The 27,700-nt window shown below is 34.2% G+C and overlaps 1 protein-coding gene across 3 annotated transcripts; it reads left to right on the top strand.

Moving 5' to 3' along the window:
• Positions 1–444: 444 nt before the first annotated feature.
• Positions 445–26,809, top strand: LOC113059449 (protein argonaute-1). 3 transcript variants are annotated; one of them, XM_026227974.1, is made up of 19 exons: positions 445–865; positions 5,964–6,150; positions 8,756–8,876; positions 10,156–10,337; positions 11,514–11,650; positions 11,739–11,873; positions 13,389–13,476; positions 14,497–14,644; positions 14,726–14,845; positions 16,619–16,741; positions 17,984–18,117; positions 19,663–19,847; positions 19,922–20,081; positions 20,183–20,273; positions 22,264–22,458; positions 22,810–22,944; positions 24,226–24,319; positions 24,411–24,610; positions 25,580–26,809. In XM_026227974.1, the coding sequence occupies exons 1-18, from the start codon at positions 841–843 to the stop codon at positions 24,596–24,598; spliced, it is 2,448 nt and encodes an 815-aa protein (XP_026083759.1). In that variant the 5' UTR covers positions 445–840; the 3' UTR covers positions 24,599–24,610; positions 25,580–26,809. The 3 variants fall into 3 exon arrangements, with proteins under 3 accessions (XP_026083759.1, XP_026083758.1, XP_026083760.1); XM_026227973.1 differs by having other exon boundaries at positions 447–865; positions 24,226–24,327; XM_026227975.1 differs by lacking the exon at positions 445–865 and having other exon boundaries at positions 6,012–6,150; positions 8,577–8,876; positions 24,226–24,327.
• The last annotated feature ends 891 nt before the right edge of the window (positions 26,810–27,700 follow it).

The following is a 27,700-nucleotide window of genomic DNA, read 5'->3' as shown; positions in this document are numbered from 1 at the left end:
TAAAAGTGTGTAATAAAAGATAAATTCTAATAATACGAATCATAATAAATATACTGAAATCATAAAATTACTCAGTAATTATCATTAAAGCCAGAGTTCTCTCTCTCTCTCTCTCTCTCTTTTTTTTTTTTGCATTAGTGACCTCTAATTTGGAGCAAGATAGCAGGTTAGCCTTGGAGTGTAAGTTACTGTGGCAATGAATGCCGCTTAAAGCCAAGCCACTTACATGGTACCTAAAACCCAGGATTGGTGCAAACTAACCTGAAATGTACCTGGGCAGCCAGCTTATCCAGCTTCATGGTACAGATCTTTAACAGTCGTCTTGCAGACGTACGTGTCCTATCTGGGAGTTTGTTTGTAGTATGCTTGGATCCTAAATGAATGTATTGGGATTTTCAAGCGCACACTAGAGGGCGAGCACAAAACAGACAAGCAGCTCTGAAGAATCTCAGCAGTGGGAGGAGAAGAAGCAGAAGAAGAAGAAAAAGAAGAAGAAACGGGGTCTCGGTCTGCGGAGGGGGGTGACGGACGGGCTGAGCGTTTTTTGTTCCCCTGGTGGATCCTGCATAAACGGTGAGCAGGAGTCTCAGCGACCCGAACCAGAGCAGCCCGACCCGGACAGAGCCTTGAGGAGCTGGTTGTCACAGATCGGGACTGAGGCGCTTTTGTTTCTCTCTCAACTCCTGCGGGTTTGTGGGCTCCAGCGGCAGCGGCGAAGACGATCCTGCTCGCCCAGGGAAGGAGGCTGGAAGTCGGGGACGCTTCCAGCCTTGCAGGGCCGGGCGCCGTGGCGACAGAGCATCCGGGATTTGGTGAATCCTTTGGGGCTCAGTGGATGGGATGGAGCCGGGACCATCTGGCGCTGGTGGGTTCTGATCTTTTGTAATCATACAATGTTTCCGCGTGATATTATTACTACACATTGTATCATTTTATAATGAAACATTGTAACATTCCATCATGACACGCTGTCACATTCTTTAAGGATACATTGTAGCATTCCGCAAACACACATTGTATCAGCACTCCACAAGAAACATTGTAACATTGTAACAGTCCATTAGAATGTTCAGTACTATGAAAGATAGATGGTAACCTGTCAAGGGATAGTTTTTATGTGCTTGAGGGGAGAATAATACACGGAATCGGGGAGATTGTCCCAGGTCAGGGGTCAAGGGGAGACTGAGGTTGAAGCCCGCCCAGTGACCCCCAGGGGTCTTTATTGATCCTGCTCTAATGTGACTCAGTCCAACATTACCAGTTTCACTTCCATTAACATTATAAATGCACGAGCCTGTGCGGAAATGAGCAGATAAATGATTTATTATTGGAGGGATAAAAGCTGCCTTACTGCTGTGGGTTTTTTTGGGAATACTGTATGATTTTATTTCATTTTACGTAAATATTTAGTCGATAAATTATGAACTGTTTCAAAGGACCTCTTTAAATGCAGGTAAAGAAAATTGTCAATTTGACACACAAGTTGCAATGGATGTGTAAAGCTGTGTGCAAAATGGTTAAAATGGTTTCTTCTCATGGAAAGTAGGTAAAACTGTAATTAAAAAATACCTGGTCAATGTTTTCGTGTTCCATTTCACTGTTTTTGACTTTGAAGTGTTTACTTGGAGATCAAACTTTTAGATTTTAAATCAGAGCTCAACAGAATTTACAAATTAACTTTTTTGATGTGGATTTGAATAGCCCTGACAATTGATGATTTTAATTTTTATTGCATAGTTTTTAATGCATTAAAGTTGAGGTTGAAATTGTTCAGTGTTGAAATACTCTATCCCAGTTTATCATGCAGAGAATAGGTTGAAGCACTGACTCTTTCAAAAGCATCACAACAGCGTAACATTGACTCAACCAATGGAGTGAGTTTGGGGCGGGACTATCTGTTGCTCTGACCAATGGCAGATGATATGGTTTGTTTGAGAAACCTGTTTGAAACAATTTTTTTTTACATTATTTAATGCATTAACTAACAATGAGCAATATAGTAAACAGCATTTATTAACCTTAATATTAATATAACTTTTCATTGAACATTTGTTATTTCACAGTGCATTAACTAATGTTATCTGATATAATTTAGATCTTAAACATGTTACCAAGATTGAAAGATTAACTAAGATTGTGAAATGCTGTAAAATATTTTTACTTCAATTTATTTTTAGTTCAATGTTGGCTAATGTAGTTAACTAATTTTAACAAATGAAACCTTATTGTAAAGAGCTACAGATCTTTTTAATGAATATATATATAATATATATATATATATTTATTTGGTATTTACAATGTTTTCTCATCTGCTTTTATTAATATAAACTAACAACTGTTTTTCTTACTGTATTATAAACTGTAATGTAAAGTTAGTTAATAGAAATGTGTTTAAATTAACATTATTAAAGATTATAAAGATTAAATGCTGACGATGTATTATTAAAGGGGTAGGTCACCCAAAAATGAAAATGATCCCATGATTTGCTCACCCTCAAGCCAGCCTAGATGTATATGACTTTCTTCTTTTAGACGTATCAAATATGAGTTATATGAAAAAATATCCTGGCTTTTCCAAGCTTTATAATGACAATGAATGGGTATTATTTTTCAATTGTCCAATAAACTGCGTTCATCCATCTTAAAAAGTGCCTCACTTGGCTCTGGGGGTTTAATAACGGCCTCCTGAAGCGAATAGATGTGTTTTTGTGAGAAAAATAATCATATTTAAAACTTTATAAACAGTTATATATGTTATAACAGTTAAACAGTTATAATGGTTTATAAAGTTTTAAATATGGATATTTAAATATGTACTTTTTATGATGGATGGACACACTTTATTGGACTTCTTGTGGACTATTGTAAAATAACACCCGTTCACTGCCATTATAAAGCTTGGAAAAGCTAGGACATTTTTAAATAACTCATATTGTGTTCACTTGAAAGAAAAAAAGTCCTATACATCTGGGATGGCTTGAGGGTCAGCAAATCAAGGGGTAATTTTTAGTTTGAGTGAACTATAACCTAAACCTTATTGTAAAGTGTTAAAATCCTGAAAAGAAACCTCCATGAAAATTGGACCATTGATGCCAAATAAGTGGTAAATCAGAGATTTAAATTGATTCGTTGACATGAACAGTTTGAACTGATGCAAAGAAATGAATCAAGTTCTAACAAATTTAAAATGCATTAGAATGGCTGTGATGTGATTAATGATTCATGTTAATTTGATATCCCAATCAAAACAATTATATAACGTATCACCAGTATTCAGCATAAGAGGCAGAAACAGAGCTGGACTACAGTCTTTAGTAAATGTATTGGGCAGACACAAACTGCACAATATTCACATTGATGCTTAGCAGCAAATATGTTATGTACACATCTATATATATGTATGTATGTATGTATGTATGTATCTGTTAGCCAGCCCTAACAGAGAGCTGCCATTGTTTACTGGTTTCTTGAGATCTGGCGCCATTTCTAGCCATCTGCTGCTGTTTGTATTTGCTCTGGTGTAGGAACATAGAGTTTAGCCATTGATCAAGACTTAGCAGAGTATTTATCCTGGAGATAAAAGTGTACGAGAGTTCTCCGAAGCGCCTCTTAAATCAAAGTGTGTCGTGTAGGATAAGACTGATAACCTTGTCTCGTGTGATGTCGAGGTGTGCACTGACGGCCAAGGTCCGGCTCCACCAAAACCCCCACATATCCCTGGGTCTCCTGATCTCCATGACAATGTGTGTTGCTGTGGAGAGGATGGGAATGTTTTGGGGCCCCTGTGTTTGTGTGTGCTGATGTGGAGGCGAGGGGGGCTCTTCTGCGTGTTCGGGGGCAGCTGGGGTCTTTATAATGATGGAGGGAGTCTGCTTCATGGGCAGAGAGGTTAAACAACCACAACCACTCTTGGTTTGGGAGGCAGATTTTACTTTGGACAACAAATCTGGTTCAGAATGTTGCCGTGTAATTTCTCTTCCACCAACATGAATTGGCAAATTATTTTCAAATGGGTTTTCCAAATATTGCCATTGGTCAAATGTTGTAGTGTCAGGCTGCTTGATGTACCTAAGAGTGATAATTATCTGTCTCTACTTATCAAATTGGGATAGAAGAAAGTATTTTAACATGGAAAAAAATGACCCATATCAATTTTAAACATATAAGTGTTGAACTTACCATGATCTATACAGACCCAACCAGTAGTGCTGTGTGATATGGGAAAAATATCTAATTGTGTTTTTTTTATTTTATTGCGAATGCAATTTTATTTGTGATTTTAAATTCGCAAAGTCAGGCTTCAGCTCAATATTGTCAATAATGTGAAGCACAGTATGAGTAACCATTACAAAATATTAAACCTTTACAAAATACAAAATACAAATAAAAAGCACAGACATACCAACCATCATACAAAATACAACTACTGAATAAAAAAATAGAAATAAAATAAAATAAAATAAAATAAAATAAATAAATAAATAAATAAATAAATAAATAAATAAATAAATAAATATATTAGCTTAAGCTAATATTATTAAAATATTAAAAAATATTATTAAAATTATTAAATATTAATAAATAGTGTAATTCATATGGCAAGTGTATCTTGTTTGTTGATGGTTTCGAGGGCAAGGCCTGCCACAGCCGTTGACATCTGTCTAATTTGACTAGAAAAGTACAAATACATTTCAGGGAAAACAATGTAGAGTTTAATTGGACCCATGACCTTTGACATTACAACAAGAACACATACTGAGAAGATCTCTACACGTCTATGTTTATTATTTGATTACTATTATTTATTATCATTCGGTTAAAAGCACAGCAAAAACAGTAAAATTGTGAAATAATATTAAAATCTAAAATAGCTGTTTTCTATGTGAATATCTGTTAAAGTGTAATGTATTTCTGTGATGCACAGCTGTATTTTCAGCATCATTGCTCCAGTCTTCAGTGTCACGTGATCTTCAGAAATCATTCTTTTTTTTTTTTTTTTTGAACCTGTGATACTTTTTTCAGGATTCTTTGATGAATAAGAAAAAATATGAAAAAAAGAACCATTTATTTAAAATATAAATATTTTCTAACAATACACAGTACAGTTCAAAACTTTCTTTCAATTTTTTTGGTAAAGAAAAGGAACGATCTCATAAATTCATAAGAAGTGATAGAAAAATATATATTGTTAGTAAAGATCTATATTTTGAATAAATACTATTCCTTTTAACTTTTTATCCTTCAAAGAATCCTGAAAAAAGTATTGTGGTTTCCAGCTGTTGGCGACACTGATAACTCTAATAATAAATCAGCATATCAGAATGATTTCTGAAGGATCATGTGACACTTAATACTAGAGTAATGGCTGCTGGAAATTCAGCTTTGCATCACAGAAATAAATTATATTTTAAAGGATATTAAAATAGAAACCATTGTTTAATATTGTAATAACATTTAGCAAGATTATAGTTTTTTTTTAGTATTTTTGATTAAATAAATGCAGCCTTGATGAGCAGAAGAGACTTCTTTAAAAAGTTTTACCAATCCCAAACTCTAAAACGGTAGTGTCTAAATCTAATCAAATGTGCACTAATGTCACATAATCGCAATGAGGAGTGTGTTTAGAGTCTCTGAGTATGAACTGTTATAAATTATAAACTGTTGAATGAATAATGATTGTCCGAATGGCTGTCGATTCGATGCAGTTCACTCTTAAGTGTACTTTTACCCCCATCCTCCCTGCTTTCTTTTGTCAGTTTTTGCCTTCCCACCCCCTTCCCGTTTTAGTCACCATCCTCTTTGTTCCTTTTTCCCACTTTTGTCCCGTTTCCATACTCTCTTCTGTCACCATACCTCTAGTCCCATAATCCCCCAAACTCCCCCCGAACTCGTCCTTTCAGCGTGTCTCGCTCTTATAACCTCTGATCTTATAATGACTCTCTCTCTCTCTCTCTCGTCCACAGTGCCCATCGGGCCGTACCCCCCGCCCCTGCAGCAGGTGTTTCAGGCGCCCCGCAGGCCGGGCATTGGCACCGTTGGCAAACCCATCAAGCTGCTCGCCAACTACTTTGAGGTGGAAATCCCAAAAATGGATGTGTTCCACTATGAAGTGGACATCAAACCTGATAAATGTCCTCGACGGGTCAACAGGTAAACGCCCCGTCATCTCAAACGTCCACAGTCGCTCCTAGGCCTGTCACCTATATACACACACACACACACACACACACATACACACACACAGAGAGACGCACACACACAATCACACATGTTTGTTTTTGTGAAAAGTGTGTTCATCCCATAGGCATAATGGTTTTTATTCTGTACAAACTGTTTATTCTATGGCCCTTCTCCAACCCTACACCTAACCCTAACCCTCACAGGAAACTTTGTGCATTTTTACTTTCTCAAAAAAACTAATTCTGTATGATTTATAAGCGTTTTGAAAAATGGGGACATGGGTTATGTCCTCATAAGTCACCCTCTCCTTGTAATACCTGTGTCATACCCATGTCATTATACAGAGTTGTGTCCTGATGTGATACACACAATACACCGGACATGGTACTTACACACACACACACACACACACACAAATAAGCTAGACAAAAATATTTAAAAAAATAAAATATTTACACTAAATTCATTTGTACTAAAATAGATTTTTTTTTATAGTAAAATAGTAAAAAAATGTCAACAATGAATTTGGAAAATTTGAAGTTAGAATAACATGAAAAATATTCGTTTTTGTTCAACTTTATTTTATAGTCTGATATAATTGTCTCTGTTTCTTGTTTTTGATTATTGAAATGAAGCTGAAAAACATAAATATTAGATGAAGAAAATTTAAATAAATTTTTTTTTACTAAAATGATTCAAACTGAAAACAATATAAATGATATCTAAATAGATATAAAATAAATAAAATAAAATATGAAATTATAAAATGCCAGGCACAAAATTACTAAAGTTAAAGTTGACAATTAAAAATTCTAAATCTTTTTTTTTTTCACACTGAATTTGAAATCAGAGAATAAAAAAATAACTCTGTGTTTGTTCCACTTTAGTCCAGTTTGCATTCCCACTGTCAAGAATACAAAAATATATTAATATCATAAGTAACCTGAAATTCAGACTGGATGTAGCTAGTCTTTTAATTTTCGTAGCCAACAAAATATTTCCAGGAGAACAGATAATAACAATGTTCACTTTAACATGCATTGAGGTAAAGTTTCCCTATTATTAGCCTTTTCTCTAAAAACACTGAGGTCAGTAGAATCAAACCCTGCTGATGTGTATGTCTCGGTGTAGCAAGGGCTAAAATATTTTAGTCACCTCACTTACATAAAGCATGACCTAGAAAGAAACCTCCTCATGCTGTTCTTCCCTGGAAGGTTTGAGGATAAATCGTTCCTGAATACTGCTCATCCCTTGACTCTATTTCTGTGTATGTCTCTCTTCTGAGTTAAACACAACTTAAGCCTGGTTTATTCCTGACGTCTCTGCACAAGTGTGAGGATGAGTGTGAAAGTGATGCCATCGTGCCGAGCCACAATCTGAGCACACTACAATCCCATCAGACCTTAAATATCAAACATAGGAAGGATGCAAATAATGTCGAAAAAGTGAAATAGTCTGTGACATCTCGTCAGTTGTTTATATATAGACACACATAAGTATATAGTGTCTATGTTTTCATTGCCTTTTGTTCACATATATTATTTTACAAGTAATTAAATGCAGGTTTAAAATATAGTTTTATTCATATAAAATATATAAGTATTAGTATAATTTAAAAAATGTTTAATACATAAATAAAATTAATATAAAATATTATTATTATTATTATTGTTATTATACAAATTAATACTTTACAAAATCAGTAAAGATTTTGCAGTCAGACATATTTTTAAAAATTAATTTCTTTCTAGATTTTGACAGTAGAAAGTGACAGTAAATACATTTATAAAAATTTAGAATTTACAAAAGATGTCTGTTTAATTATTATTATTTTTTTAAATGACAGAATATTTTGTGACTTCCTGCTGTTGCTATACTTAAAAGCACCAAAATGTGTTACGAAATATTATTATATTATTTATAATAATAAATCCAGAAGCAAGACTTGAAGAAATTAGGGAGTTGAAATGGCATCTTAGCTGATCCTCTGCTGCCATCTACTGGTTATAATACTAAATCAATTTCATTTTCTTCTCAAAAAGTCTTTGTTTTCCGCCAGGAGACACATATTTGGCACATTTTTTCATGTGATCTTCATGAATGATGAGAGAATCTTTAAAGTGAATTTCACTCCAGCCACACAACTTTATTTGGCAACCCTGTGTTCATATTCAGTTATATTCACGATTATGAAGGAAAGCTGTGGATCAATAACAATACCATTATGATGTTGTTTACGAGAAAGCTTCACCAGCTAGCTAAAGTTAACTTGTGTCAGCCGTGTCTCTGATTACTCTATGGGATTACCATATAAAATCATATGTTGTTAAATAACATGAAACTGTATGTTACTGCCGTTTCATAATTTACAGTGTTGCAATTATTCTGTTTCTCAGTTTCTGAAAAGAACGAGGCAGGAGAGGCTTCTGTGAGGGTCTCAAGAGTCTCTACCCACAGTATATATACCACAACATCCATTGAGGCTTCACTGGAAGTTTACCAGCTGTCTTATCTTAATGCAGAAGTACTAAAGAGCGCTCCGTGCATATGGTCTGCTAAATGTGACTCTTCGCAGGGAGGTTGTGGAGTACATGGTGCAGCATTTCAAACCGCAGCTGTTTGGCGACCGAAAGCCAGTGTATGATGGGAAGAAGAATATCTACACTGTTTTAGCGCTGCCTATAGGCAGTGAAAAGGTGAGTTAAAGAGATGATTGATTCGATATTGGGCTGCCGTTTTCACTGCATATGCCATTTAGTCTTTAGACAATTAGACAAGAAGATAATGCACACCAGTCATAAGGGTCAATTTCTCGAAATTGATATTTATGCATCATCTGAAAGCTGAATAAATAAGCTTTCCATTAATGTATGGTTTGTTAGGATAGGACAATATTTTAAAATCTGGAATCTGATGGTGCAAAAAATCATAATAATGAGAAAATCATCTTTAAAGATGTCTAAATGAATTCTTAACCATGCATTTTACTAATCAAAAATTAGATTTTGATATATTTACGGTAGGAAATTTACTAAATATCTTCATGGAACATGATCTTTACTTAATATCCTAATGACTTTTGGTATAAAATGGAAATTTATAATTTTTTTTGTCTATTGCTTTTTCACATATGGTATTTAATTAATGTAATAATTAATTGATAATAATGGTTTAAATGAATGTACCATATTTTCCTGATTATAAGTCACACTTTTTTTCATAGTTTGGCTGGTCCTGCGACTTATGGTCAGGTGCGACTTATTTATCAAAATTAATTTGACATGAACCAAGAGAAATGAACTAAAAGACATGAGAAAACATTACCGTCTGCAGCCGCCAGAGGGCGCTCTATGCTGCTCAGTTCTCCTGTAGTCTACACTGAAGACATAGAGCGCCCTCTCGTGGCTGTAAACGGTAATGTTTTCTCTCGGTTCTTGGTTCTAAATAAATGCGACTTATGTTTTTTTTCCTCATCATGACGTATTTTTGGACTGATGCGACTTAAACTATACTGGTGAGACTTATAGAACGAAAAATACGGTAACTATTAAAACTTTTGTTCGTCATTTTATAAAACGTTTTGGCTCTGAACTGTAAATCATTCTTTTTATAGTAATTTTAATATGTTACTATAGACATTGCAATTCCTCGCTCATATGGTATTCATTTTATTTGTGCAGGTCTTAAAAATACTTAAATTCAAGCTTAAAAATCCTGCATGTAGCGTGTAGATTTTCAGGCTATTATTTCATAAGCCAGGCTTTACAGGGTTAAGAGGTGAATATATATTGATTATTGTATATGCTTTTATTTGGCATGGTATGATTCAGTTTTGGATTCTTTTCTGTGAATCAGTTCAAACTGTCTGTGTGGGTGATTCAGTTCTACAACTCTGACTCAGTGATTCGTTTCAGAGCATCATCATGAGTTTTTTCTGGAACACTTCCTAGCTGTAATTCTTGTCTGATGTTGTAGGTTGATTTCGAGGTGACCATCCCCGGCGAGGGGAAGGATTGCATCTTTAAAGTGTCCATTCGCTGGCTGGCCAAAGTGTCATGGCGGCTGCTGCAGGAGACGCTGGTCAGCGGACGTCTACAGGTCCCGCTGGACTCTGTCCAGGCCCTCGACGTGGCCATGAGACACCTGGCCTCCATGAGGTACGCTGCTCACAGACATTAGGGGTTACTTCACCCAGGAATGAAAAGTATCCCGTGACTTACTCACCCTTAAGCCATCTAGACTTTCTTCTTCAAGACGAATCCAATCGGAGTCACATTTAAAGATGTCCTGGCTCTTCCAAGCTTTATAATGAATGGGTGTTTCTTGTCAGTAGTCCAAAATAAATCTGATTGGATTCACCTGGGGATATACACCTGGGATGCTTGATGGTGAGTAAATCATGGGCTAATTTTTATTTTTGGGTGAACTATACCTTTAATTATTCAAATGAATTACAAATACATTTAAAACGGTGTTATTTAGGAATCACTGGTTTTCTTTTACATTTGAATTATCTTTATTTATTTATTTTTACATATTTTATATCTTCTGTTTTTATTTTAATATTTAAGTTTTAATAATTTTGCTTATATCATATATATATATATATATATATATATTATATATATATATATATATATATATATATATATATATATATATATGTATATGTATATGTATATGTATATGTTTATGTGTATTAATGTTATTTCCATTTTAGTTTTATTTTAGTACAATTTAAACTAAATGAAAATGAGAAATGTTGTGAAAAGTTTTTTTTTTTTTACTTTAAATTTGTATATAAAAATTTTTATTTTTTAGTTGGCAAAAATATCCTTAAATTGAAACAGTTATTTCCGGCAAGAAAAATATGGAAAAAATTAAAAAAAAAAATGGAATGAATTAAAATTGGTAATTGTGATTCAGTGTTTATAAAAAATGTATAATATAAATGTATTAAATAACTTGCAAATTATTGCAGATGGTGTGACGTTGCAATTTTATCCTAGATTATCAATGTTAGTTCTATACCAAGAAACCTCATGGAAATTAATACAATTTAGTAAAAAAAAAAAAAAAATTTATATTCCAAGTTGCCAGTATTTAATGCTTACTTGGTGCAACAAACATTCCTTAGTATTTGTCTTTTTCTTTTATTGCCTAAAACAAATTAGGAGAAGCATTTACGTAATCCTTCAAAACCCAGAATCATTATTTGAAAATGAATCAAATCAAATCATTGGGAAGCTGCTCATTCAATTAATGAATTAATCAATTCAAACCCTAGTAAACATGCATAGACTTTAATTGCCATGCTTCGCTCCCGTCTGCAGGTACACTCCCGTGGGACGCTCCTTCTTCTCCCCTCCTGAAGGCTACTATCATCCTCTGGGTGGAGGCAGAGAGGTCTGGTTCGGCTTCCATCAGTCTGTTCGGCCGGCCATGTGGAAGATGATGCTCAACATTGACGGTATCACACGTCCTCTATCATTTCATGTTTGAAATAATACATGCATGCATACACATACACTAAAACTCTCAATTTCTACTGTCCTCAGTGTCTGCAACAGCCTTTTATAAAGCTCAGCCTGTCATTGAGTTCATGTGTGAAGTTCTGGACATCCGTAACATCGACGAGCAGCCGAAGACGCTCACCGACTCGCAGAGGGTTCGCTTCACCAAGGAGATCAAAGGTGGTTTCTCAACACCTTCGCTTCATTCGAACAATCAGAACATTCACTACTAAACACCTGTAGGAACTGCATAGGGTCAAAATTAAAGTTTCGCCAGCATTTGGCTATTTTGTGGGGTTAGGTTCGGTATGCAAAAGTTTTAAAGTTAAGTTTTGGTATGATTTCTGCACGACAGAAAAAAAATACAAACATTAAAATAGCTTCTTTTGTATTTTTTATTAAATAGTGGTTTATGGATTAAAGTCAGAATATATTTTTATAATATTTTTTTCATCCATGTTTTAATTTATTTATGTTGTGCAGCATCTTTATTATTTTTGAATAATTTATTTACATTTTTTTTTTTTATTTAATTTCAATTTGAAAATATATTAAGATTGATTAAAGTTGTATCTATTCATTTCATTAAACACCATTTTGTTGATACATTTCTATTAAATCATAAAAAAAATGAATCCAAAAAAAAATGCAGCATTAAATTAAGATCTTCTCATTTTGTGCCTTTTCATGTTGCACAAAATATATATTTTAGTCAGAATATATTTTTATATATGTATATATATTTTAATTATTTAATATTTTTCATCCATGTTTTAATTTATTTATAATGTGCAGCATCTTCTTCTTATTTTTAAATATTTTATTTACATTTATTTTGTATTTTTTTAAATGTATTTATTTTTAATTTGAAATTATTTTAAGATTGATTAAAATTTGTGTCTATTCATTTCATTAAGCACCATTTTTGTTGATACATTTCTATTAAATCATAAAAAAAAAAAAATAGAAACCAGAAACAATAGAAATAAAACGCAAAACGCAGAATTTAGGGAAAAATAAAACCTACGTTTAAAGGTAGCTACTTTTTAATTGTGAACGAACAAATCAGGTTTGCATTCACTCTCAAGGTGTACCAAACATGTGGAAATCATTCTCTTCCTCATTCGTGCATTAGTGCAAGTGTATATTGTGATATCAAAAAAAGAAAAACTATTTTGGACCACCTCACCCAGCCCCATATGGATGTGTAACGTTTTGCACATGCATTAGTTAAAACAACACTGCATTCAATCACTACACAGAAAAACCCAGAAAATGTGTTATTTACACCGCTGTGAGTTTGAGATGAAGTCACTGGACGATCTCAGCATCCTGCCACGGCTTTGTCTTGTAATTTATTTGTTGAAGTGGCTAGGATGAGTCGATTTGATATCATGCTTTTACACAGACATGCAATCCTGAATCCTGAAAACCATCTTCATGCATGAACCGTCCTTTCATTTTAGTCTTAAACTGAAGACTGTAATTGCTGCTGTGTCTGGAAGTGGCACGCAGTTTATTTAGTTAATGCTGCTGAAATGGGGTGCAGGAAACTGCAAAATAAAGTGCCTGCATGACAAAAACAGAATAATCTGTCAATTAAATCAGGTGCCTGAAGTATAAACAGTTGAATGATCATATCAAGCTTCACACCGCTGGGTAACGTCATGTATTTGTGTGTTTTGTTGCTGTCAGGTCTGAAGGTGGAGGTTACACACTGTGGTCAAATGAAAAGAAAGTACCGCGTCTGTAACGTCACACGACGTCCTGCTAGCCACCAAACGTGAGTATTGTGACGTCTGAAACCTTTAGCATTCATAGTGTCATTTACACGTGGGGTTTCAAACGTATTGCATGTTCATACTTCAAGTAATTCATCCTGAATCATCAGCTTAGTGGTGCACCGAAGTCTCAGCAACTGAAAATATTCAAAATCATTGACCGAAACGATGAGGTTTAATTAGCACTTTGCCTCATCATTGTTTCTATAAATAAGTATTTTGCTAAATATATCCATTCATTATATATTATATTTTTTTCTTAACATTATTTAATGTTTGTTTAAATAAATCTCTCAGGAAAAGTTTTTTTTTTTTAAAGCCACCATTAAAATTTTTATATTTCATCAACAAATTCTAATAGAAACATAATTATATCATAAAACTGAGTTCTATAATAAATAATAAAATTAAATAAAAATGAATACATTTTAAAAAACTTGACTAAAAACTTCCTTTGAACTTCGGTTTGAATGTTTTTATTTGAGTGTTGATTATTAAATAAATGCATGTTTTCGGTTCTAGGTTTTAGATTAATAAAATCTTAATGAAGTTAATTTTGGTCACTGATTTCTCATTGTGCACGGGTAAATTAATGTGGTTCTTTGCAGGTTTATGCAGCAGTGTTATTTAATCAAGTATCATTGAGATCCTTTTTTAGTTTATGTAAATATTTTTAAATAGATTTTATTTTTTATATTTTAGTCAAAATTGTGTTTTTTTAAACGTTTTTATTCATTTTTATTACAGTTTTCATTTTAGTGCATCAAGTGAAATTGAAAAAATGTTGCTTTGGAAAATAGCTGAAGTAAAATAACTATTATTAGAAAATTTTATTTTATTTTAATTCAAGTAATTTGTATTTTTTTAGAATTTTAGTTTGAGTTAACCCTGTAATGTACAGTTACTTCTGTGTCTTTATGAAATGCATCTTTTTTCTTTTTTCATCTATTTTGCTAATAACTCTGATTTCAATCTTGATTTGAGATCAGTGAATTCATCTCTAGTCATCGGTGTGTGTCCAGGTTTCCTCTGCAGCTTGAGAGCGGACAGACGGTGGAATGTACCGTGGCTCAATACTTCAAGCAGAAGTACAGCCTGCAGCTCAAGTATCCTCACCTGCCGTGTCTCCAGGTGGGCCAGGAGCAGAAACACACCTACCTGCCCCTGGAGGTCAGTGCTGTCACACACACACTCTCAGAACGGACCGAGAAGACCTCCTCTGTTCTCATATGGTGTGCTGCTGTTCTCCAGGTGTGTAATATTGTAGCAGGGCAGCGGTGCATCAAGAAACTGACAGATAATCAGACGTCCACCATGATCAAAGCCACAGCGAGATCAGCTCCAGACCGACAGGAGGAGATCAGCAGACTGGTGAGACACGGGAGACACGCCAGCTTTACATTCAGAGAGCACTGGCTAGTGCATTGGTGTCATACACTGGGTATTTTTACCCATGGGATAATATAGAGCTGAAAAATACAGCAGAAAGAAAGAAAGAAAATCAAAGGAATCATAAAATCTCTCTCACACACACACACGTATATATATATATATATATATATATATATATATATATATATATATATATATATATATATATATATATATATATATATATATATATACATTTATTTTTAATTGTTTTATTTACTTCTACTTTATTTACTAGTTTTATTTTACTACTTGTTATTAAATGGTTTGCTATTACAATTTTCAATCAAATGAACCTTCATTTCAACCAAAGCCATTTTTTCCAACCAGAAATATTTGAGATTTGTAATATTTGTCACACTTTTAATATACTTCAATATTATCGCATTTGCTATTAAATGCCTTAAAAGATCCGTCATTTCAACCATTGAGAACAAGTGGCTCAACAAGATACATATTCACATTTGTAACATTTGTCACATGAAAAAAAATCATAACATTTGTGAAAAAAGCTTAATTTTTTTTTTATTGTTTTTCTGCCCTTTTGATGATATTTAATATACCTCTCAATATTTACGCATCTATCTGTTTTTTTTGTGTTTTCTTTTTAAATAAAAGTAATTTTATTACATTTTAACCAAAGCTATTGTTGCCAAGTAGCTCAACAATGTACATGTCATTTAAATTTTTTTTTTACATTTGAAACATTTGAAAAAATGGTAACATTTGAAAATCAAAACATTTGTTAATTAAAGAAAACGTTAGCTGTGGATTGCAGAACTTTGGCGTAAAAAATATGTAAGCAACATTAAAATTTTTACAGATTGATGTGAATTTAAGTCAGCAGCCGAGTTCACAATTACATACAATTTTTATATTAATAGTAATCTTAAAATGTATGTAAAATAGCTTCTTTGTAGCTGAATAAACCACCAGAGTTTAATCAAAAAAAAAACCCATGAAAAAAATATCGAACTCGCGTTCACACAGGTTCCTTTCTTCTTTTACAGGGATGGAATAAATATTATTTATTGTTAAAAATCCATTTATCACTCAGATTAATGAACACAATTCTTTTGATGCAGATTCATTTTAGTTCACTATGTCTTTAAACAATTTCCAAAAATGTCACCAATCTGAGGTTTACGCTTTATCGTCTGGATCAATGAACCAATATTTGCCCATTTTGAGATTATTAAACACACACTTGTTTGGCTTTTGACACTTCCAAACGTTACAGACATTTCTTTTTCATTTTATGTAAAATTGAACATTTTAAATAAATAATATATCTGAATATTGTGTTAAATCTGATTTAGTTTTAAATTGTATTTTATTTGTGTTATATCAGCTCCCTACATACTATCAGCATCAGTGTGTTAACCATTGAAAAACCAACATTTAGATTCATTTACGTATGATATATCGCCAAGATATACTTTCAAATGTATCAAGTTAAGAAAGACTTTCCAGATTTAATTGCTACTTTAACTTTAAATGCTCTTATTGTTTACAGTTCATCAGTGTACGTAAAAAAATAAAAATAAAATAAAATTACTTTTTTGTAATCTTTTGTGAAAATGCAATGAAATGACTTTCCTTTTCTAAGATAATAAAGCCATTTATGAAATGAGATGCCCAATTTTCAAATCAATTCCTATTGAATCACAGAAGTAAAGTTTTTTCCATTTTTTTTTTTTTTTTACTGCTCAGATGAAGAATGCTAACTTTAATCTGGATCCCTACATTCAAGAGTTTGGGATCAAGGTGAAGGACGACATGGCCGAGGTGACGGGCCGAGTGCTTCCCGCTCCCATCCTGCAGTACGGCGGTCGGGTGAGACCTGTTTTACTGCATCTGAACCTCAGACAGTAGATCATAACACTTGCAATGCTAAGGTCATGGGTTCGATTCCTAGTGAATGCATGAACAAGGTTTAGAATATATGCATGGATATATTTTTAATGTTTTAAAACAGAGGTGTCTAACTCAACTCCTGAAGGGCTGGAGCTCTGTAGTTTTGTACCTGCTCTGCTTCAACACACAAACCATGTAGTTTTCAACTAAACCTGAAGAACTTGATTAGTTGGATCAGGTGTGGTTAATTAGGATTGAATCTAAACTCCCTGTTTTAAAAGAAGTCTCTTATGTTCACAAAGGCTGCATTTATTCAATCAAAAATACAGTAAAATTGTAAAATATTATTACAATTAAAATAACTTTTTTCCATGGCAAAATAAATTATTAAATGTATTTAACTGTTGTGATCAAAGCTGTATTTTCTGCATCATTCCTCCAGTCTTCACTGTCACATGATCTTCAGAAATTATAATAATAAGCTGATTTGCTGCTCAGGATACACTTAATAAAGTGAAAAAAAACTAAAAAAAAAAAGAATACTTATTGATCAAGGACACATTGTGACACTGAAGACTGGAGGAATGATGCAGAAAATACAGCTTTGATCACAACATCTAAATACATTTAATAATATATTTTGCCATGGAAAAAAGTTATTTTAATTGTAATAATATTTTACAATTTTACTGTATTTTTGATTGAATAAATGCAGCCTTTGTGAATGACAGTGAAGACATTTCTAACGTTACAAAAAAGATTATATTTCAAATAAATGCTGTTCTTTTGAAGTTTCTATTCGTCAAAGAATCCTGAAGATACAATGTATCACAGTTTCCATAAAAATATTGAGCAGCACAGCTGTTTTCAACATTGATAATAATCAGAAATGTATCTTAGCTTATCAGAATGATTTCTGAAGATCATGTGACACTGAAGACTGGAGGAATGATGCTGAAAATACAGCGGAGCATCACAGAAATAAATTACAGTTTACAGTATATTCAAATATAAAACAGCTATTCTACATTGAAATATAATTTCAGAATATTACTGTATTTTTGATCAAATACATGATCTTTCAAAAAGGTTACAAAGAATGGTTCTTATTCCAAGCCTTTAGCTGGCAGTGTACATCCCTTTAGATAGATAAAGCGTAAGATGCATCAGTGTTTGACACTTCCACACTTCATCATCATCTAAACTCTCTCTCTCTCACAGAATCGTGCCATTGCGACTCCTAACCAGGGTGTGTGGGATATGAGGGGAAAGCAGTTCTACAACGGCATCGAGATCAAAGTGTGGGCCATCGCTTGCTTCGCCCCGCAGAAACAGTGTCGGGAAGAGGTGCTCAAGTAAGGAAGAACAGAATAAAACCCATTTCTCTACCTTTCCTGCAGGTTTTCTTCAGACACTCGCGTCTGTTTTGCATCATTTGCATTTTTAACTGATGTGCACATGCATTGCTCTGATGTTTCTACTTTGTTTGCATTCTTATTCCTCGTTATTGTTTTAGATTTTATTTCTTTTTGTTCGTTTTTAGTCTCCTGGTTGGTTGTTAGGTGATAGATGATAAAAGCCATCATAAAAGTCTGCATTTGCATTATCCGCCAATTTTTTCTCTGTGTATTGGAGCTTGTTGCACATGTGTAAATGACAAAAACAACTGTTTAGTGGTTGATTTGTGAAGTGTAGTTTTTATTCGAATGCATACACAACCATTCAAAAGTTTGGGGTCAGTTCATTTTGTACTATTTTAATTATATTTGACTAAATAAATAAATGCTTTACTGGTTTCAATCACAACATTAGCATTTGTTTAGTTCATAAGACTGATATCACGGGCTGCATGCGTGTAAATAAACACAGAGACGATATTCACTCTGAATCTGGCAATGCAACCCGTCAAAATAAAAGAATTATGGATTACTATGTTTACAAATGATAAAATTTAGACATGAATATTAGTATTGCATTTTTACAGTGTTAGTATTGCGTAGTACTTGATTTTTTAAGTATTTATTTTACAGTGTTATTGCAATGTATTTCTACATTCTCTGTTATTTTAATGTCTTTTACATACTATTATAATTTTGAAAATAATTGTTTATAATTAAAAAAAAGTTTTTTATTATAATTTCTGTTTTCATTTTAAATTTGTACAATTTATATATATATATATATATATATATATATATATATATATATATATATATATATATATAATATATCTGTATAGTTTTTATTAAGTTTTCTTCGTTTCAGTTTTAGTACACACACACACCCACACACACACACACACATATATATATATATATATATATATATATATATATATATATATATATATATATATATATATATATATATATATATATATATATATATATATATATACTTTAAGTTAACATTTATTTAAAAAAAGTTTTTTATGGTTTTAGTTTCAGTTTTAGTTAACTCTAATAATAGTTTCTTATTTTTCTATTTTATATATTTATTTTTAAATATGAAAATAATCTCAATATTGTTAGCAATAATCATAATGAAATAATGGCTATAATAATAATAATAATAATTATTATTATGTTGTAATATTAAATTAGTCAAAAATAGTTACTGAAAAAATATCAAGTTGTAGGATCTTGTAGAAAGAATGTCCCAAAATTTTCTTTTCACAAATCTTGCAGCCCTAAAAAGATATCACAATAAATAAACAAAACAAACTAACTACTCCGAAAACTGTTCTATTGAAATTTATATTCAAAGTATCCTAAAAAAGTATCAAAAATATTTATTAAGCATAACAACATTGTTTCCGACATTGGTGATAATAGGAAATGTTTCTTGATAATGAAACAGCTGTGAATACTTCACTGTTAAAGTGCTGATCTCTTCCTCAGGAACTTCACGGACCAGCTGCGTAAGATCTCGAAGGACGCTGGGATGCCGATCCAGGGTCAGCCGTGTTTCTGTAAGTACGCACAGGGAGCCGACAGCGTGGAGCCCATGTTCAGACACCTGAAGAACACCTACTCCGGCCTGCAGCTCATCATCGTCATCCTGCCCGGAAAAACCCCCGTCTACGGTAAGAGGGTCACACACACGGAGCATCCCGTCCCGTCCTCAGACTAATAACACACACACGTGTGATCTGTGCAGCCGAGGTCAAGCGTGTGGGAGACACTCTTCTAGGAATGGCCACTCAGTGTGTTCAGGTGAAGAACGTGGTGAAAACCTCTCCTCAGACGCTCTCCAACCTCTGCCTCAAGATCAACGTCAAACTCGGCGGCATCAACAACATCCTGGTGCCGCATCAACGGTGAGAGCGCGACTGCTGACGTTCCCCTGGATGTGTTCATGGGGTAATTAAATGTTTAGGGTGAACTATCCCTTTAACACTTTGTGTGGATGTTTTGGCAGATCGGCAGTGTTCCAGCAGCCGGTGATCTTCCTCGGAGCAGACGTCACTCACCCGCCGGCTGGTGATGGGAAGAAGCCGTCTATTACTGCGGTGAGCACCACACACACACACACACACACACACACAAGCAGCATTTAACACTTTCAGCTAGTGTTATTAAAATTCTCTTGTGCATTTTGAATGAGAGCTGAGATTTTGTTTGCCTTAAAATCAACTGGCTTCACACCAATAAAAAATTAAGCAATTCAAATTTTCAATCTTAGTATTTACATAATAAGGTGATTAATTAATCGAACATAAAATCACTCTCCGAAAATTATTTAAAGCAATTATTGTGTTACAAGAGAAAAGAATACATTGCAAAAAAAACGTAAGAATTTTTTATTTTTGTTATTTTAATTTTCTATTTTATTTTTTTATTTTTTGGGTGAACTATACCTTAAATTGTTTTATTTATTTACTTTAATTAATATGGATGTTTTATTTGTATTTTCAGATTTAATATGTAAATATAAAATGATACTCTAAATAAGAAACTAAAACTGCCAGTAGGTGGCGGTAATTGTTTGATGTGATCGTAAAGATGCAATATATATATATATGTATGTACTTATAGTGCAAACAAAACTGTGAGATAATTTTGATGATTTACTCAAGCAGCTTTCTTGAATGGACCAATCATCAGATGAGATGTGTTATATAATAAGAGCACCTATTATTGATCTAGGACATAAAGAGGTTATATAAATCTAACAAAACTCTCCAAACCCAAGCTCTGCTGAAAGCCACTTCATCTAAGGCTCTTTCTGAAGGCTGTAATTACCAGCCTGCTGCTGTTTGTGGCTGAGTGCCGCCCAGTTTGCCGTCTCAGGACACGGGCGGAGTGAAAGGAAGGACGCATCGGAGGTGTGCAGGACAGGATGGGAGCTTTGAAAAGAGAAAAAGGCTCGCTGGTGACTCACAGGTGCAAAGGAAGTGATGTCACTCCCGGCCCCTGCGCATGCAACCACTTGTAAGCATGTAGTATTTCGGCGGTTGCTAAGTAATGGTGACAAAGTGCTGATTCACGCAGACGGACGGCGAGAACATAGACAGAGGATGGATGATGATCTGTTTTCTGCAGCTAGGGGGCAGCAGATTTCTGCTGTGTTTGATCTGCATTGATGGGACTCCTCACTGATGCTCTCATGCACTGCTCTGTTTGAAATGTCAGCGAAGTAAAAACATCAGTGTCATGTTCTTCCTTCTGATTGTTTTGTAGCTCATTTTTAGCATTCTGGTCGGTTGCTAGGTAAAAACTCATCCCAAAAGTGCACATTTGCCACATTTGGCATCCGTTTTTTGTTTTGCTCAAGGGTCAGATCTTGTCGCTCGTGTGTGAACAGAAAAAGCTTTTTTTTTTTTTTTTTGGTTGGTGTCTGATTTGTCCCACTTAATTTGATTTATAATTGACATTTAATTTTTAGTCTGATATGTAGACTCCCATTCAAAATGTTGGGGTTAGTAAGATTTTTATTCGGCAGAGATGCATTAAATTGCTCAAAAGAGACATTTAGAATGTTACAAAAGATCTCTGTTTCAAATAAATGCTGTTCTTTTGAAATTTCTATTCATCAAAGAATCCTGAAGATACAATGTATCACCGTTTCCACAAATATATGAAGCAGTTTTCAACATTGATACTAATCAGAAATATGTCTTGAGCTTTAAATCAGTATATTATTCTGATTTCTGAAGATCATGTGACACTGAAGACTGAAGGAATGATGCTGAAAATACAGCGGAGCATCACAGAAATAAATTATATTTTAACAGATATTCACATAGAAAACCGTTATTTTAAATAGTAATAATATTTCTCAATTTTACTGTATTTTTCTCTCAAATAATGTTTAAAAGACTTTCTCAAAAACAAAAAAGATCTTCCTGAACCCCAACATTTGAATGGTAGCATATCTGATGAAAGTCTAAATGCTCCCATCTCATTCTCCACTCAATGCAGGATTTTCTCATGGTTTCTGTTGAACCTCTCTTTTATTGTTAGCATGCTCTTCTGATGTGACGTGACTCCTGTGTGCAGGTGGTGGGCAGCATGGACGCTCATCCCAGCAGATACTGCGCTACAGTTCGAGTTCAGCGACCCAGACAGGAGATCATTGAAGACCTGTCCTACATGGTGCGAGAGTTACTCATCCAGTTCTACAAGTCCACTCGCTTCAAACCCACCAGAATCATCTTCTACAGGGACGGCGTGCCAGAAGGACAGTTACCACAAGTAAGGCCTTTTATGATTCATTCAATGGCATTCATTTGATCAAAAACACAGGAAAATTCTGAAATATTATTATGGTTTAAAATAACTCTTTTCTATGCGAGTATATTGTAAACTGTAATTTATTTCTGTGATGCGAAGCTGTATTTTCAGCATCATTACTCCAGTGTTCAGCTGCTCAAGAAACATTTCTGATTATTATCAATGTTGCAAACAGTCGTGCTGCTTCATTTTTTTATGGAAACCATGATGCATTTTATTTTAAGGATTCGTCGATGAATTGAAAACTCAAAAGAGCAGTGTTTTTAAAAAAAAATAGAAATCTTTTGTAGCATTGTAAATGTCCTTGTGTAGATCCTGCACTACGAGCTGTTGGCCATCAGAGACGCCTGCATCAAGCTGGAGAAGGACTACCAGCCGGGCATCACCTACGTAGTAGTGCAGAAACGCCACCACACTCGCCTCTTCTGCGCCGATAAATCTGAAAGAGTGAGTTTACAGAAAACAGCTATTCCTAGAAGAAGAGTTATTTAACTAGCCTGTCATTCATATACCATATTCTCCGGACTATAAGTTGCACTTTTTTTCATAGTTTGGCTGGTCCTCCAACTTATAGTCAGGTGCGACTTATTTATCAAAATTAATTTGATATGAACTGAGAGAAATGAACCAAGAGAAAACATTACCGTCTCCAGCCGCCAGATGGCGCTCTATGCTGCTCAGTTCTCCTGTAGTCTACACTGAACACATAGAGCGCCCTCTCGTGGCTGTAGACGGTAATGTTTTCTCTTGGTTCTTGGTTCTAAAAAAATGCAACTTATGTTTTTTTTCCTCGTCATGACGTATTTCGGTACTATCATAGTTTTTGTTAATATATTGAATTTTTTGTTGATTTTTTATTTTAGTTATAATTTTTATTAGGTTTTTTATATATCTGTATAATTTTCATTAAGTTTTGGCCTTAATTTAAGATGATAAAATGAAAATGATTTTATTGTTTTCGTTTATTTAGTCTAGAATTATTTTAGTACTTTAGCTTAATCTAAACAAAATGAGAAATGTTACATTAATAGCTTAAACGATACATTTAATATAAGTTAAAATGTAAAAATTAATCAAATTAGTAAATTAAACATAAAATAATGGCAAGTTAATTCAATAGCTGAAATAAATGTATAATTCAACTAGCTGGATTTTTTCACGGTTTATTTTATTACAGTTAATGTTTATTTTATTTCAAGTCATAAAAATGATTTTATGGTTTTAGTTTATTTAATTGTAGTTATTTTAGCACCTTAATTTTAAAAGAAAATGAGAAATGTTGCCTTGTAAGCTTATTGAAAAAAAAAATACAGTTCATGTTTATTAGCTTATTTTAGTGTTCCTGTATCTCAAGTGGTAGAGCATTGTGCTGTCAAGTGCAAGGTTGGGGGTTCGATTCCCCGGGAACACATGATAGGTAAAAATTGATAGCCTGAATGCACTGTAAGTCGCTTTGGATAAAAGCGTATGCTTAATGCATAAATTTAATTTAATTTAATTTAATTTAATTTAATTTGAGTTATTTTAGTACTTAAACTGAAAAAAAAGAGAAATATTGTCTTGGCAACTAGCTAAAATAAAATAAATAAATATATGTATTTTTTTTATTAGTTAAGCACAGTTTTTTTTTTCCCAAGTAAAAAAAAATACACACACACACACACACACACACATATAGTTTTAATTTAAGTTTGCGGTCTTCATTCTGATTCCTGTGGTTTTGCTCAGATCGGGAAGAGCGGGAACATCCCAGCAGGAACTACGGTGGACACCAGCATCACGCATCCGTTCGAGTTTGACTTCTACCTGTGCAGTCATGCAGGTATTCAGGTGAGCACACGACTCGCCGCAGTCATTCATTCATGACCGTGTGTCTGTGACTGTGGTGTGACGTTCTGTGCTCCTCGTCTCAGGGCACCAGCCGACCCTCGCACTACTACGTCCTGTGGGACGACAACCGCTTCACAGCGGACGAGCTGCAGATCCTCACCTACCAGCTGTGCCACACATACGTGCGCTGCACCCGCTCCGTCTCCATCCCAGCGCCTGCGTACTACGCCCGACTCGTGGCTTTCCGTGCGCGATACCATCTGGTGGATAAAGAGCACGACAGGTGAGGCCAAGATCAAATCTGAAACTGCATCAGCCAGTAAACTTAAAACAGTAGCTCTGCTCCAAAACCTAGTGAGCTGCCTTGCTGCCTACATAGAAAACTACATCCTAAAGGCTGTTCCTTTCCACTGACCTGCTTTACCATATCTGCTAAATCAGTTTTTGTTTTTTTGTTAGTCAAATAGAATATTTACCTGAAGTATCCTCTATAATTTTAGATTAATACTTCAATAATTTAATGGCACTGTTGCATGTTCATGCTTCTCTGATTTGGGTTAACGATCACATGACATGAACGTGAACCGATAAATTATTCACATTATTATTATTAGTAGTATTTTGGATTTTAAATTATGCAAAGGCATGAGAATAAAAAACAAAACAAAAACAATAATAAGCGAGAAGTAAATATTAAAAATATATTTAAAATGTGCTAAAAACGGATAAGAATAGAAAAGAGAAGAATCCATAAATGTTTAGGTTTTAGAACAGAGCTTTTGTCTCAATGCCAGAAACAATATCAGTCTTTTCTGTTATGTGTTTATTTGATCAAAAATGTAGTAAAATTGTGAAATATTTTTACAATTTCAAATAACCATCTTCTATTTGAATATGATTTAAAATAGAATTAATTCCTGTGATGCTCCGCTGTATTTTCATCATCATTATTCCAGTCGTCAGTGTCACATGATCTTCAGAAATCATTCTAATATGCTGCTCAAAAAAAGTTTGATTATTATCAATGTTGAAAACGCTTGTGCTGCTTCATATTTTCGGTGAAACTATATCACGCATTCGATTTTCCAGATTCTTTAATGAATAGAAAGTTCAAAATAACGGCATTTAATTTTATATTTCAAAAGACTGGACACTTTTGTAACCTCATAGCGACTGAACTGCCAGCTTTGATGCTCTAATGCATGTAAGATCCGTTTTCAACTGCTCTTTTATCTGATCTCTGTGTCTGTAGCGGGGAGGGCAGTCACGTCTCTGGACAGAGCAACGGTCGAGATCCTCAGGCGCTGGCCAAAGCCGTGCAGATTCACCACGACACACTGAGGACCATGTACTTTGCCTGAGCAGATCTTTACCACACGCTGGACCATCACACACCCCTCGAAACCGTTCCCGGGGTGCTACCAGTCCTACGGAGGCTCACACTTTGTGTTTTGTTGAATCCGGTTGACCTATGCTCTCTTTTTTTATTATTTAATTGTGTATTATTGTATACTACCTTCACACTCCCTCATGTACGGATGTATGCAATACGGGAAGGAACGCAGCTGTCGTTTTAATACGCCAACACAAAGCTGCCTCTTCACACGACGCCAGACTTCAAAGCAACTGTTGTTACTTCCTCGTTATTTTTCTTGTTGTGGAATTCTCGTTTGAAATGTTCCTTTTTGTGAATGACTTGGTACATTAGCACTTCGTTTTAGTTAAAAACACAGGCCCAGCGTTTACATGTCGCAGCTGGAGATCGACTGTAGCGTAAGACGCAGATGCAGGTGTCTTTAGGATCGGCGTTAGTTAAAGAGTGGCCATATTAGCATAACGAGAGATGGACCACTGAGTGCTCACTGCATTTGCACTCTCACATCAGCAAGCGTAACACCGAAACCAGCATTATGCACCAGCCAAACTCCATGCAACTGCTGAAAAGAGCCCGCATCTGTAAAACATGCGTTTTACTGCACTTGAAAAGGATTTTTTTTTACTTCCAATGCACATAACTCTTTCTGAACTCACAGGAATAGTTCACCCGAAAAAAAATTCACTCTTGTGTCATTGCAAACCCTGGATTTTTTTTCTTCGGTGAAACAGAACGAGCTGTTTTCAGTGCAACACTAGATAGAGGGTGATTTTTACTGTAAAGCGCCATATACATGTATAAAACTAGCCTGCATGACTTGCATATTATAGCCCAGTCTTTCTGAAATCATATTTTAGATTTGTGTAAGAAAAAGATGCAAATTTAAGTTATTGTTCACTATTATTTACTTTTAGCTTTTTGTTTTTTTAAATGCGTCTGTAAAAGAGATTTGAGAGCTGCAGTGAAGGAGACGATAATCAGTTAATAATCATGTCATTTTTGGTCTGTTCCTTACATAAATGTATTATGTGAATACAGAAGACTTGGAAAAGCGTATTTTCATGGCAATATAAATTACCATCCAACTTTGTTGTACAGAAAACAAAATATATATATATTCTGTTTTCTGTACAACAAAGTTATAAACATCAAGTTGCATTTTGATAAATCATGACAATGTATTTCTTTGGAAGAACATGCACTTATTAATGCATGCTTCATAAGATTTTGATAGTTCTTGTTTCTTCATTAACATTTTTGGGTGAACTTTTCCTTTAAATCCTTTTCTTCAACTTGCCTCTGTAAACAAAGCAAAACCAGGTCACTGAGGCAAGTCATGTTTAAGATGATCGTAGAGAATGAGATGTGTTTGTCTCTGCCGGGAGCTTTGGTAACAATTCAGGAAGATGTTTGTGTGTAGTGAGCCACACAGACTCTCACCGGTTCTAGATGTTGGTAACACTGCCACATTCCCTTCCCAACAAGCACATTAACACTTGCCAGTATCATTGGTGCAGTGAGCATGTGGGCATGCCGGAAAACACCTTTTCTGCAAGTTAAGGGAGCATTATGTCATGTAATCATGTCATATGGTGGATGAATGAAATGCATGTTTAAACTGAGTTGGTGTTGTAACCGGAGCCTCTTGGTAATCACATTAAGACTGAGCCCGTACTAACATTCGATGCCATACTTTCTCACCCGTTTGCCTTAAAATGAAAATCTGTCATTACAAATCCGGATTAGTTTTTTTTTTTTTTTTTTTTTTTCACAGCTGCATACAAAAAACACTTCATAGGAAGATTAAATAATGACTTGAATTTTCATTTTCTGGTGAACTTTTCCTTTTACTGCAAAGTGGCAGAGAGTCTCCACAAGGTGGCGTGGTTGAAAGACTCGCCCCCATAGAGCCCGAAACGCTTTGGTGAATTCAAAGGGATTTTAAGATGTAACCTGTTTAATTTTAACTCGTGTTTATGAAATGTATACAAAGACATG

The sequence above is a fragment of the Carassius auratus genome, chromosome 41 (assembly GCF_003368295.1).
Source record: "Carassius auratus strain Wakin chromosome 41, ASM336829v1, whole genome shotgun sequence".
NCBI classification, from domain to species: domain Eukaryota; kingdom Metazoa; phylum Chordata; class Actinopteri; order Cypriniformes; family Cyprinidae; genus Carassius; species Carassius auratus.
The sequence above is the reverse complement of the archived record's forward strand: the minus strand, read 5'-3'. Positions and strand labels throughout refer to the sequence as shown.

Bases quoted from the DNA above. Each gene is read 5' to 3' on its own strand.
- LOC113059449 (XM_026227973.1), top strand. From the start codon at position 841: ATGGAGCCGGGACCATCTGGCGCTG. The intron at 24,328-24,410 runs GTGAGCACACGA...TCCTCGTCTCAG, and splicing joins GCAGTCATGCAGGTATTCAG to GGCACCAGCCGACCCTCGCA. The intron at 24,611-25,579 runs GTGAGGCCAAGA...CTGTGTCTGTAG, and splicing joins GTGGATAAAGAGCACGACAG to CGGGGAGGGCAGTCACGTCT.